At 40.0% G+C, this 13,852-nt stretch overlaps 1 protein-coding gene across 1 annotated transcript; it reads left to right on the forward strand.

Moving 5' to 3' along the window:
* The first annotated feature begins 72 nt into the window (after positions 1 to 72).
* Positions 73 to 13,332, forward strand: LACC1 (laccase domain containing 1). Its single transcript, XM_010728833.3, has 6 exons — positions 73 to 738; positions 4,396 to 4,985; positions 6,338 to 6,519; positions 7,051 to 7,216; positions 9,434 to 9,659; positions 10,419 to 13,332. The coding sequence occupies exons 2-6, from the start codon at positions 4,418 to 4,420 to the stop codon at positions 10,591 to 10,593; spliced, it is 1,317 nt and encodes a 438-aa protein (XP_010727135.1). The 5' UTR covers positions 73 to 738; positions 4,396 to 4,417; the 3' UTR covers positions 10,594 to 13,332.
* The last annotated feature ends 520 nt before the right edge of the window (positions 13,333 to 13,852 follow it).

Here is a 13,852-nt window from a genome sequence, read left to right on the forward strand (position 1 = left end):
TTGCTTGTTTCTTCAGTTGCCATATACTTATCTGCTATGACTGATTTTAACACAGCTGAGAAAACACATTTATTACTAAATGGTTTGGAACAACCCTGATACAAATTCCTCTTTCCCCCACTTGCCTTTTGACCACTTCATTGCCCTGTCCAAACACTCAGACTCTTTATACTAAGCTCTGCAAAATTTTCCTCTGCTCCAAAGCCAAGCTGCCTTCCATGTCGCAGGCTGTGGCTGAGGGTTGGCCTCTCGTAACCCCTGAGTTCTGCTGAATGTGCTTTTTCTCGACTGACTGCCAAATCCTTGGCTGGAACATGCAGCTACATGTGCCTTGCCTTACATGTACCTTAGAAGAGGAATCTCTCAATCTGCGCAAGTGCTTCCTTAACTTCTTTGTATTCTTGTTCTGCTCTGGTATGCCGTGCATCTTTGAATCCAAGGTTGTGCAATGCTAATGAATTAGGTGTGATGACTGAAGTGGGTTTCATGGTGGAGTTAATGCTGCTTCCGGGTGCTTTTCAGTGCCATTTGTTATTTCCTGTGCCCAGTGACAGCAACAGAGCAGGGTCTCATCATGAAGAAGAAATACAGGTTCCCACTCCAATCTTACCTAGAATAGGAATTTCCACTTTGTGGAAATCAGCTGCAGGACTGACTGTGAGATGTAATATATATAAAGCTGGCAATGTGTGCTTACATCAGATAACTTTCAAGAGGTTGAAAGAACTTTCTGCCTGTGTAAGTAAATTCCTGTGCTTTAAACTCTCGAGTTTACTGATAAAAATTGCATATGTTCAGTATTTTCATTCTAAGTGGTGATTTGTTTCTTCCACCTTACCTAAATACTTCTAAGTTAAGAGAAGCAGAATATTTTAATCAAAGTTAAGAGGTCTGTATGACTTTTTTCCCTTTTTAGTTCTTTGTTTTTGAAATTTTAGTGCAAGTGTGCTCTTGTACTTGTTCACTTGGATTGCTTTTGTGATCTGTTTTCTCTGGGTATCTCTTTTTTTCGCAATGTTAAATATTTCTTTCCTTCTCTGAGTTTCTGTAAGATAACGTGACCGTGACCAGTAAGATTCACAGATGCAGGAAGTTGCCAGCAATCTTGTCTAGACCAATTTTATGAATTAGACATCTGGGTTTTTTGAAAATTGCTAAAAAGCAAGACATCTTTCTGGGTTGTCTCTGCCACTTGGTTTTTTTTACTTTACAGTTTCTTTTCTATATTACCTTTGCCTTTCTCTGTCACTCTCGATCTCCTCTCCTCATCATGTTTTATTATATTTTCTTGAAGTCTGTGCCAGAGGATCATTTTACTGTCCAAATTTTTGTGCGGACAGAGATTCAGAGGGTAAGTGAAACAGTTAACAAGTGGCCTTGACTTGAAGTTGGTGCAAGTATTTGTCTTACGTCGTGTACAGAAATGCGCAACTCCGTTTTTAAATGCATTTCATTCAGTTACGTGCAGTGTGACTCTCCATGGAACACTGGGAGTGTAGAGCGTGTTGCTTAAAATCTGAATAATCAGGAATGCATTTCTGATAAGCCAAAACATTGCTTTGCTTGGCAAGGCTGTATTTTGAATAGGATTTTGTTTGGAGGACGTAGAAAGCAGTCATGAAGTTCTACTATAACTCTAAGCAAATGTACTTCTGACACTGCTGTAAACAGTAGGCCTCTGCTACAAAACTGGAAGGGTTGGAGGGTGAATCAGCCCCATTGTTTCTGTGCATACATCTCAATATCTGCCTCTGCACACTTCTGATAATGCACAGATGGCTTAATAACTATGCAGGCAGTTACCTCTCCTTCAGCAAACACTTTCCTTCCACCCCTTCTTTAGTGGTATTTCTACAGGGAAGTATGAGGATGGACATGAGCTCTACTTAACTCTCCTCTATTGACATATCTGAAGTGGAGCAGTAATCTATTTTTCTACCACACCCCACTGTTGTACTGCCTTTGCTGGGGCAATTAGCTATACCTAGATTAGAACTTGTCATACTCTTACCGACCTCCCACAGAGAGTGCCAGGGTAAGGAAGGAAATCTCCTGATTTCCCAAGCTGCGATCTTTAACATGAGCCTCTTTCGACGCTGTTTCCTGAGCAAGCTGTTTTCTCTAATGTCTGTGATCAGTTCTGTGTAAATAATACCCTGAGCAAAATCAAGAGTCGTAAATTCCTTGGCAGATGCTTTTATCTGCTGTCACATTTTGATACTTTCAGCTCACCAGCTTTGATAGTCTCTAATTAATCTTTGTAAGTGTTCAATTCGCAGAAAGGAAAATACCATTTTCAGTCAGGATTGTTTTTCTTCCAGTCTGGAGGAAAGAACAATGAAGAAAACAAAAGACGTTTTCTGTAAAACCTGCTCTGAATAAACAATCCATTAAGACAAGAAGAGCATTTGACCTCTCATTTGAGTGTAGAAACTAGGGTCCACTATCAACTACAAAATGCCAGGAAGGGCACCAAGTGTCCCATGGTGATAGGCCTCAAGTGCACACTGACACTGCATGTTCTGCTTGATAATGAAATACTGTGAAGCCAGAGTGTGTAGTTAGAGGAAAATGAGAACTGGGACAGGAGAACAGTCCCAGACATTATCTGATATCTATGGCTCTGGTAGTGGAGCACTAAGTTTGAAGACTCATAACACTCAAATTCGTTGTTCCTGTAAACTAGTAATTTGTGTTCATGAACAGTTCATTTCTGTACAAGGAAGCTACCAAACAAAAAATAAAAAATGGAAGTATCTCACAATCCACAAGACAAGCTACGTACTACAGGATGATAGCAGCTAGCAGAAACTGAAACAGGAGGATTGTTTATTTCTTGCATTGCTTGGTAAAGTTTCAGTATCCTGTGCTGAGTTCCTATGTGTCCTGAGAAGAAGAACTATACCTAACATATAACCCCCAAAGCAGAAGTCAGAAATAAGCAAATTGATGCTGTTGGTAATGCGGAAGGGCAGAAGTAAATATCTTGTGAGTATGTGGCTGTATTCAGAACCCAGCCCCAGTACTGCCAGGAGGAGTATCAGATACAAGCTCCATCTCAGCAGCAAATGTATGAAGTGCCTCCAAAAAATTGTTCTAGAATCTCCTCCTCTCCCAGCAAGCTTAAATTGTGAAAACTTCCCTGTTTGATACCCCTCACATAAGGTCTTGACAGTCAGAGATCAAGAAGATCAGTATGTTAATGTGTGTTAAGTGATTCAATGCATCTAATGTTAAGGACAAGCCCTTTTTCATCTCTGATCTCAGATAAAATTTAGGTAGGTGAGATGGTAGACAAACTAAAAAGTATGTAAGTTAATTTCAATTTCCTGTTGTTTTTCATAGAATCACAGTATCAGAGAGTGGCTTGGGGTTGGAAGGGACCTTAAAGCCCACCCAATTCCAAGTCCCCTGCAGCGGGCAAAGTTGCCAGCCACCAGCTCAGGCTGCCCAGGGCCCCATCCAACCTGGCATTGAGTGCCTCCAGGGATGGGGCACCCACAGCTTCTCTGGGCAGCCTGCCCCAGGGCCTCTCCATCCTGAGTAAATAATTTCCTCCTAACATCCAACCTAAAACTCCCTTCATTTAGTTTAAAACAGTCCCCCCTTGTCTTATCACTATCTGCCCATGTAAAAATTCCATCTCCTTTCTGTTTCTAAGCTCCCTTTAGGCAATGACATCTCCTGGACACTTCTCTTCCACAGGCTGAACAAGCCCAGCTCCTTCAGCTTTTCTCCATAGGAGAGGTGCCCCAGCCTTCAGATGATCTTCATGACCTCTTCTGGCCTTGCTCCAACAGCTCGACGTCTTTCTTGTGTTAGGGGACCCAGGTCAAATAGAACAGATCAGACACAGAACTCCATGTGGGGCGTCACAAGGGTAGAGCAGAGGGGAATAATCATATCCCTTATCCTGCTGGTCACTCCTCTTTTGATGTAGCTCAGGATACAGTTAGCCTGGATTTGGGCTGCTGGCTTACTTCAACTTTTTTGTCCACCAGAACCCCCAAGTCATTCTCTGCTGGGATGCTTTCAAGGAGTTCTTCTCCCTGTCTGTACACACGTGGAATTGCTGCAACCCAAATGCAACAACTTGCACTTGGCCTTGTTGAATTTCATTAGGTTCAAGTGGGCCTGCTCCTCAAGGTTGTCCAGGTCCCCCTGGGTAGCACCCCTTCTTTCTGTCATAAACTTATTTTGCTGCCATACTACTTCTGCATTATCTTTTTATGGAGTAGAGGAAATTCTAAAAAAATACTATTGCTCTGTCACGTTATCTACGTGATACCATTAAAAGCATTGCTTGAACAACATAACTGTATTTAAACTGAAGGTGTCAGCTTACCTTACCTCCTCCCTTCCCCCCCCACCCCCCTTTTTTTTTTCTACCTGTAGGAATTTTTAAGTAGCCAGGAATATGGTGGAAGCAGTACTGATTGATCTGTTCAGCCTGCCAGCCACCTTGCACGATGACATTCAAGGAGTACTGCGTAATACCCTGGAAACTATTGAGAAGTGCTCTTCCACTCCTGCTCCATTTGTTTATGTCATGTGTTGCCAGATGCCAGAGAGTGAAAGGAAAGGTGAACAAGAATCCTTGTTTCCAGCTCTGAGAGATTTCCAGAGTATGAAGGAAGGACTTGAGGTGGTATGTGCTCAGACTACAGCGGCTGTGTTGTACACCATCAAACAAATACTTGATGAAAAGGACTTAAGCATCATTAAAGTCATTCTCCCCTCCCTAAGGAAAGAATTAATGAAAGTATATATAGACCATCTCTTTACTGCAGTCTACCAGTTTGAATTTGAGGATTTAAAGGTGGCATCTGATTGTAATAATCTGCAGACAATTGGACCAGAGAGTGAAGAGCAAACAGTTCCTACTCAGGATGTGGCACTTATCCGAAGTGAGATTCAGATGCACTTGGAAAGCCTGCCAAGCTTGAAAGGGGAGCTCACCATCCTCAAATCTTCCCTAATTCCAGGTAGAGTGTTATCCCAACTAACAGATTTTATGTAAACTGCTCCTGAACATATTTCTTCAAGGGTATTGCAAAATGGGTAAGATGTGGAAATATCTCAGCAAATATCTCCATGTGGTATTGTAATAGTGTATCACGTCTGTAAGAGGGGAAGTGACAGTGCAAATACAGTAAAAGACCTGCAAATGTTTTCCAGAACATGGTCAGAGGAGAGAGAGGCCTAGGTCAAAGAGAGCATTTTTGCAGACAGTAAAATCTCTTTCCCCTCTATCTGAGAATTACATGCTTTGAGAGTTATTGTCATGTTGTGGAAAGGCAGGGTAGGACTTTTTCCCCAGTCCGCAGCCTCATGCATGCCTGGTTAATCAGACTCATGGCTCAATGTCCCTGCTATGACATAGCCCAGCTTACTGCATCATGTCTCTTTTATGGGGTCTCTTGGTTCAGAGGTTTCCTACTGCAAAAATTTGGAACTGCGTTTCCCTTAAAAATGTGTCTGAAGTGATCCAGGAAATGAAAGGAACGAAGGTTACTTAAAGCCATCTGCCTTTATTATGTTTCAAGTATTTTCTGTGACTTTTATCAAACTGCATAAAAGATATTTCAAAACTTAACTCTGATTGTGTCACTAAGCTTATCAACTATCAAGACAGCAAGTACCGGTACTGGGGCTTTCTTTCAGGATTCAGCTTTGCCATGCAGAACCCTCACCCCATCATGAAACCCAGCAATTCTTTTTTGGTGCATGAGATCACAATAAAGACTCTATACTGTAAAAACAGAGGACTTTTGACTTTTCCAATAATGCAAGAAATTCTTGATCCTTCCACTGTACTTCAAAGAGATGTTTGAGATTCTTGAAGACTTGAGAACTGATATTTCATTTGCCACCTTGAAATCATAGAATCATAGAATGACCTGGGTTGAAAAGGACCTTAATGATCATTGAGTTTCAACCCTCCTGCTATGTGTAGGGTTGCCAACCCCAGATCAGGCTGCCCAGAGCCACATCCAGCCTGTCCTTGAATGCCTCCAGGGATGGGGCATTTTTAACATTTTTAAATGTTGATTTAAAAATCTATTCTCCTTTCCTGAATGAGTTGCCTCTTCTCTTAGGTTTGCACAACACCTCTGTAAGGAGCCAGGCAACATCTGCCTGGCCTCCATCTCCTCAAACCTCTCAGAGAATTATGATTATGAACAAGAGGGAGAATTTAAATGGCAGAGTTGAATAAGAGATAAAGCAGCACTGAACTTCTTTGTCTGATTTCAGTTCTCTTCAGTATAAAGCCATGTAATATTTGGACTGGTCTTGTGTTGGAAGCAATTGCTTGTTGTCTTTCTTGCTTTGTCAGATGACATCTTCCTACATGGATTCACCACAAGGACAGGTGGGATCTCCTACATACCAACTCTAAGCTCCTGCAATCTTTTCAGCAGTTCCAAGCGGAGGGATCCACAAGCCGTTGTTAAAGAAAACCTCCGCAGGCTTGCTAATGCTGCAGGATTTAATCCAGAGAACTTTCACAGAGTCAAGGTATCTTATCAAACAATGTGTTTATGTAAAATAATCAAATCTTCCTTTATATATCACTGGCTAAAAGTGTAGGTATTACTTTTATCTTTCTAAGTAAGAACCTGCAAAAAGCAGGGCAATTGAAACATTTATCCTGGCACTTTAAATGAGGAAATTGACATCCAGACTGTCAGCCATTGGTACAATATGGAGGAGCAGCATTGTTTCTTCCAAGTATATTCTAACTTTTGATTTACCACAGAGTAGAGTTATCAGAAAAACAATCAATGCAGGTTTTCTTAAAAACAAACAAACAAACAAACAAACAAACAAACAAACAAACAATACCACTTCCTTAGTGTCTCTCTACTGATACATCTGCATGGCATTTGAACAAGAGAGTGCCCGATTTCCATGCATAGCAATTGGTGCAGAAGAGATTTTTCTATGCAAGAAAAATCCCAACCAAAACCAAAACCACAACCAAGTTGCATTAATCAGAATGTTTTTTACTATCTCACCGCTGTACGCATTGTGCTTTTATTTTGACAGACTGATCATGCTAATGCTGTGTGTGTTATGGGAAAGACAGAGCCTGACAGCTATGATGGAATAGTTACGAATCAGAAAGGTGTTACAATAGCAGCTCCAGGGGCTGATTGCATACCATTGCTGTTTGCTGATCCTGTCAGAAAAGTCTGTGGTGCTGCTCATTCTGGTAAGGACTTTAAATCACAGAGGTCAAAATAACTAGAAGACCCCTGTTAAGGGAAATTTGGACAAAGAATTACAAATTAGCAACTGAAAGTACACAGAGAATAAATAGATGAAAGCTTACATTACAGTTTAGACCGCTGCCTGTTAACTATTTATATTGAAAAGATTAATTTTGAGAATAGCTTGTTTAATAAGCTATGAAATTTGTTGATTTCATAGATGTAATAATAATTGTGTACTTTTTTTTTCTGGGTGTGAAAACTAAATAATTATTTTCTAAGCGCCATCAAACTTCATGTGTAAAGAACATTTATAAATCCAGTGCCCACAAAAATCATTTTTGATCAGATGAAACATTTGGTTGGCCTAGACAATGAGTGTAAAACCAAAGCAGGGATGGGTGTGACAGAGTGGAGATATGTCTAACTTTAGAATACGTCCCAAATGTTAGGCTAGATCATGTATACTGTGATAAGATTTTCCTGTTGGAGCTGTTTTATTTCATAAAAAAGTTATATTTATCAGGGATAATGCAGAGCTGAGAGTTTATTCACAGCTTTGATGCTAGTACTCACCTTTATATGGTGGGAAGCTTCATCCCTACATAGAACTTGTGAGTAATCATCTACTTCATACAGTTATTCATGCATTCAAAAAAATTATCCAAAATAAAGACAGATCTGTGACTCGTCCTAAGAGGATGAAGACTTTGACGTTCCTTCAATAAAGTTGTTGTTCTCCAACAACTGAGATTTTCCCTGAGTTTAGGTCAGGGAAATTAAGAGGAGTGCGAAGTCTATCATGACTGTCTGGCAGAAAGGGGAAAATTGTGGTTTATAATGGGAAGAAGAGATGGAGAGAATTTTATCCACTCTTGAAAGTTTTAAGAATTTGAAACTATACACTGTTAAGTGTTCATACACTAAAAACTGTAAAACATGGTCAATCTGTAGTTGTTCCTTTCTTTGCTGCCTCTTCATTTTTCTAGTCCTGCCTTCTCTGACCTACCACATGGTTCCCCAAACACATACTAGTGCCTTCTCCAAGAATACCTCCCATCTACAGTCTGAACTCCCACAGTCTGTCTCCCTAGTTTCGACCCTCATTCCCACATCACAATCTTCACAGTCTTAAAGTTTTCCTTTCCTAAATCCTTTCCTTCTTGTCCAGTCCCACCTCAGTTGATGTCTAACTTGAACACATGTTGCTACAAATACAGACAATCAGATATAGGGTCATTTCAGTCTTTGGATGTAGAAAACAGGAAAAGTTATTAGGATAACCTGGCCTTCAGAGTGAGACACTCGCACTGCAATGCAAAGACTTCCTAGGACTCACATTGAGGTAGAAAAACTCGAAGACGTGTTTCCTTCAACCTATTCTGAATAATGTCAAAGTGTGAAGTCTGAGGCTGGAGGCCTAAGCCTTCTTTTTTTTTTTTCCTCTTTTTTTCTCAAATAACAGTACAAATATTTGCAACATATTACAAAAATACGCTTCTGACTGTAGCATGTTTCTGTCATGATAAATCCCCATTTACAGAATCACAGAAACACCAAAGTTGGAAAAGACCTACAAGATCATCCAGTCCAACCATCCACCTATCACCAATAGCTCTCACTAAACCATGTCCCTCAACACAAAATCCAAACATTCCTTGAACACCTCTAGGGTCGGTGACTCCATCACCTCCCTGGGCAGCCCATTCCAGTGCCTGACCACTCTTTCAGAGAAGCAGTATTTCCTAATGTCCAGCCTAGATCTCCCCTGGTGCAGCTTGAAGCCATCCCCTCTAGTCCTATCACCAGTTACACGAGAGAAGAGGCCAACCCCCAGTTCACTACAACCTCCCTTCAGGCAGTTATAGAGAGCAATAAGGTCTCCTCTGAGCCTTTTCTTCTCCCGACTGAACAATCCCAGCTCTCTCAGCTGCTTTAAATGTTGCAGGATCAGAGGAGCTGTAAGGTATGTTCTAGTTGCCAAAACAAGGACACTTGAAAGAAGAAACTCTGGAATCCTAATGCAAACATTCCTCTCCATTTTAAATCTCCATAAAATGATGATGTAATCATCATATCACATCATCATATAAAACTTGACATTTGTTTATTTTTTAAGCACTACTTTTGCTGGATCTTTAATAGTAACATACTTTTACTTAATACAAAGTTGAAGAGAAAATTTAGATTTTTTTTTTTCACCCTCTCATTTCTCACAGGATGGAAAGGCACACTGTTAGGAGTTTCCACGGCCACAGTAAATGCTATGGTATCTGAATACGGCTGTAATGTGAAAGATATCCTTGTGGTCCTGGGTCCATCTGTAGGACCTTGCTGCTATAAACTTCCTCGTGAATCAGCTGAAGAGTTTCACAGAATTGATCCAAAGTGTGTGCGACAGTTTGACTCTGCAGCTCCATATATTGATATTAGAAGAGCAACACGGTAAGTCTGCAGAGTGCATTTCCATGGCAAATAGGTTTTTTATTTTGGCTATTTTTGTGCTGAGTAAACTAGATATGAAAACAAAAGAACTCACAGTGCTAATTCCACATTAGTTACCAAAATAGCATTGCCCAGCAGCATTATGGTGAGGGTCCTCTCCATCTTAAAGTGATCTCTAGTACTTTGCAGATCAACAAATTATACCTTTTGAATGAAAGGTATCTACTAACCTTTGCTGGGATTCAACTATTATTTTGCTGTCATACTTTTAGTTTTTGGATTATATATACATATATTCAAATTAAGTGTTTCTAATGGCTGCAGAAAAGCAATCATTTTAGTCTAATGTTGGAAGAAAGAAAAACGAATAAAAGTCCTGACCACAATATGAGCACAATTAGTTCAGTTGGTGCTTGAGATTCTTTCTGAATAGTGTAAATTACAGAATCATAGAATCATAGAATGGCCTGGGTTGAAAAGGACCACAATGATCATCTAGTTTCAACCCCCCTGCTATGTGCAGGGTCGCCAACCACCAGACCAGGCTGCCCAGAGCCACATCCAGCCTGGCCTTGAATGCCTCAGGGATGGGGCATCCACAACCTCGTTGGGCAACCTGTTCCAGTGTGTCACCACCCTCTGAGTGAAAAACTTCCTCCTGATATCTAACCTAAACCTCCCCTGTCTCAGTTTAAAACTGTTCCCATTAAATGTGGAGATGTAAAAAAAAGTTTTGTTTTCTGTTTGTCTTTTTTGAAGGATTCTTCTGGAGAGTGGTGGGATTCTTCCTGAGAACATCCAAGATGATTCTGTCACAGACCAGAACCAAAACATCACTTTCTGTACTGCATGTCACCCTGATAAATTTTATTCTCACTTTCGTGATGGCATTAACTTTGGTACACAGATTGGTTTCATATCAATCAAAGACTGACATAGTATCCCATAATATAAAGTATTACTTAGACAGTAAGTCCGGTTGCCTGTTATCGTGCTCTCCTCACAGAATTTCTTCCTTCTTTGTTTCATGAACTTGCAATGGGAAGTACAAAGGACTTGAGGTTCTCCTGCTTCTTCCCTTCCCTGCCACTCTGAGGAAAGAAGAGCTGCCTTGTGTATGGAACCAATAATTCTTTAGTGAGACAGGTTCCAAAGGAAATAAGGACAATCCACAACAGCAATGTAGCACTTCTGTAATGCCAGATGCAAGTTCCCAGCCAGATGCAAGCCCCTATTATCTTGCCTTCATGATCAAATATTTCCCATAAACCTCACTATCTTAAGGTAGTAAAAACACACACAAAAAAGCCAGCAAAGTCTTAATTCGCTTCTGGATTAGTCTTGTGAATGAATTTAAAGTTGACATTACTAATGAAGAAAAGGGAACCTGTATTTACTCTTTGGGTTACACCCCACTGTAATAATTTCAGCAAAAGGTTTACATTATGAAATTATGTGCCTGGGATTGTTTTTGTTTGGATTAGTTTAAGGAAGTGCTCCAAGGTGCTTAAAGAAAATAACTTGAAGGTAGGACAGAGCAAGATCCCTCAAGAAAGATATTGCAAACATATTAATGTTTCATTTATTGTGTTCCAAATGAACAATTCCATGTTATTCATTTGAACACTTTTTAATTGTAAAAAAATACAACTAAGACTTAATATAAGCTAGATAAGATAGCATGTATGTTCATGTTTCCTGAGAATTTTTTTCTTTAAATCAGTCGTGCTCTGCTAATGTTCACTTAGATAGTTCCGAAGTGCCAAGTTATTTAATAAATATAAAAAAAATGAGAGAGGATGTAGCCTCAGTTAATTTTTCTGACCAGCAGTTGGCATGCTTATGTTCCTTATACACTCAAAGTGTGCGCTGTTTTCTTATGGCCATAGAAAATTTGCCTCTAGATGTTGCAACAGATGTCGAAAGACCAGGTTGCACAGGGCTTTGAAAACCTGATGTACTGGGAGGTGTCCCTGCTCATGGCAGTTGTCTTGGAACTGTATGGCCTTTAAGATCCCTTCCAACTCAAACCATTCTCTAATACTGTTGCTTCTGTGTGATAGTTTTTGACATGTGAACAGTGAGACTTCCCATTCTCTTCAAGTTCGGTGGTGTTTTGTCCACTAGAGGACAGTGCTCGCTCATTTTGCTCTTCCATCCTTGGCTGCTGTGTGTGTTTGGGTTTTCAAACAGAATTTTGCAAAGCACTGTAGAGCACTTTTGCCTGTGCCATCATCTGCCATGTTATTCCGATATAGGTGCTTGAAGAGAAATCTGTTTTTCATTTTGTTGAACTGTGATTCAGAACTCACAAAATTAAAAGTTTCTTTGTCCGCTGCAAGAACAGATATTTTAAAAGCTTTTATTTTACTTCTGAATGGCACTTGTCAGAGAAAGACTTGGTACTGAGTATATTGCCCTCTGAATGTAATTATATATTAAAAACATTTCCTCCAACGCTCCTACTTTATTAGAAATATTATCCCCCTTCTACTGTAGTACCACAGTTTTTCTTTTGGATAAAGATCCAGTTATCTCATGAAAACCTCACCATGATTTTCATCATTCTTGGTTTCTGTAAATTCACTGTGATGTTCACAGCTGGAGTCAGACTGGATGTTCAAGATCCGGGAGGAACAACGCTCTGCATCTTAATGCTACCAAGCATGTTACTGCATGGCAGCTAATCATGTATGGCATGTATATGTATTGTGTGTTTGTATATATGTGTATTATCAACTTATTCCAAGTATAGAATGATAAAAGTACACTTAAAGACTTGTCTTGATGTGCTGGGTTAAAGAACAGCAACCTGCTTTCACCTTTCAGTTCTGCCCCTGTGCCCCAGTATCTCAGTGTGAACCATTTTATGGGCACTGATTGATATAGCAGGGGAATGATGCAGGCAACATCCCCTCTGCTGTTTCAAGTACGGAGGCAGCAGCACCATGTTGCCTTCATTCAGTCCCTGCACCTACAGCTCTGACAGAGCTTGTCAGCTTCCTTTCCTAATCTTCTTCCCGGGTGGATTGAGAGCATGCAATCAAAAGCAGTGGAGTTACTCAGCTTACAAGGTACTGCTCAGCTGCTGAAGCACATTACAGGTACCCACGTGCCTGCTGTTAGCCCAGCTCACCTCCAAGATGGTTTTACACTACGGCATTTTGCTTTGTAGTGAGTAAAAAGACCTTGAGGCCATGCTAGCTACCACAGTTCAAATGCTCAAACAGCACAGTAAGTTACAGTAACTTGATAGTGATGGTAAGCCCTGGCTTGTTGCTACTTGCTTAAGAACAACAGCAAAGACTTTTTGTCTGTTTAGAAAAACACCATTTACAGGTCACAGTAGGTCTATGCAAGCTGGGGGGTGTGGGAATGAGAAGAAACACCACAGGCTTTACCTTTTAGAAGGCAAATTGATTGCACAGTCTTTGTTCATTACTTCTTTTGCACTAAATGAACCTACACTGTAAACCTGTCAAGACAGGGAGCGGGCTTTTGTATATAGATCACTGAGGTAAAGAACTCCAATAAATAAATAATAATAATAATAATACTGAGTTTCCAAACGGGTTGAGTTGTATATCATGCAGAATCACTGCCAAAAATAACACATTTATTTCTGATTAAAAAATAATGATAATAATAAAGCTGAAAGCGAGGTCATGATAAAAAGCAGAAAATATTATTTTGCATCTGTATGGAAGGATTTTTATTTACTCATTTTTATTACTTCTGCTCACTAAAGGTCCCAAGCAGATCATACCTGATTCACTGCCACTGGGGAAGCTCCTAAAAAACTTCATGAAATGTTTATCTGTGCCTTCCTATTGACCTGTTCTCATTCATTAACCTCACTCATGAATATATTAGCTGCCTCTGCCCCATTATTAAGTTATTAAATAGCATTATTAATTATGATTGTGGTTTGCCCTGAGGAGATTGCAAATAAAGGATCACAATGAATATTGGTTTGGGTAAATATTACTGTGCAGTTAACATTTTTTGCTAATGTCAGTGCTGAACATGGGTCTCTTTAATTGCATTTATATATCAAAATGGAGTGTATGAGATATGTTTGAGAAAGGTTTTATTTTTTATTTCTGTATTTCTGTGATGCAGCACCACCACAGTTCTGTTGTCTCTTTCCAAACTGTAACATGGTTTCTAAAGCTATCTTTTTTTGCCTCTCT

Source organism: Meleagris gallopavo, chromosome 1, assembly GCF_000146605.3.
Source record: "Meleagris gallopavo isolate NT-WF06-2002-E0010 breed Aviagen turkey brand Nicholas breeding stock chromosome 1, Turkey_5.1, whole genome shotgun sequence".
Lineage (NCBI taxonomy): Eukaryota > Metazoa > Chordata > Aves > Galliformes > Phasianidae > Meleagris > Meleagris gallopavo.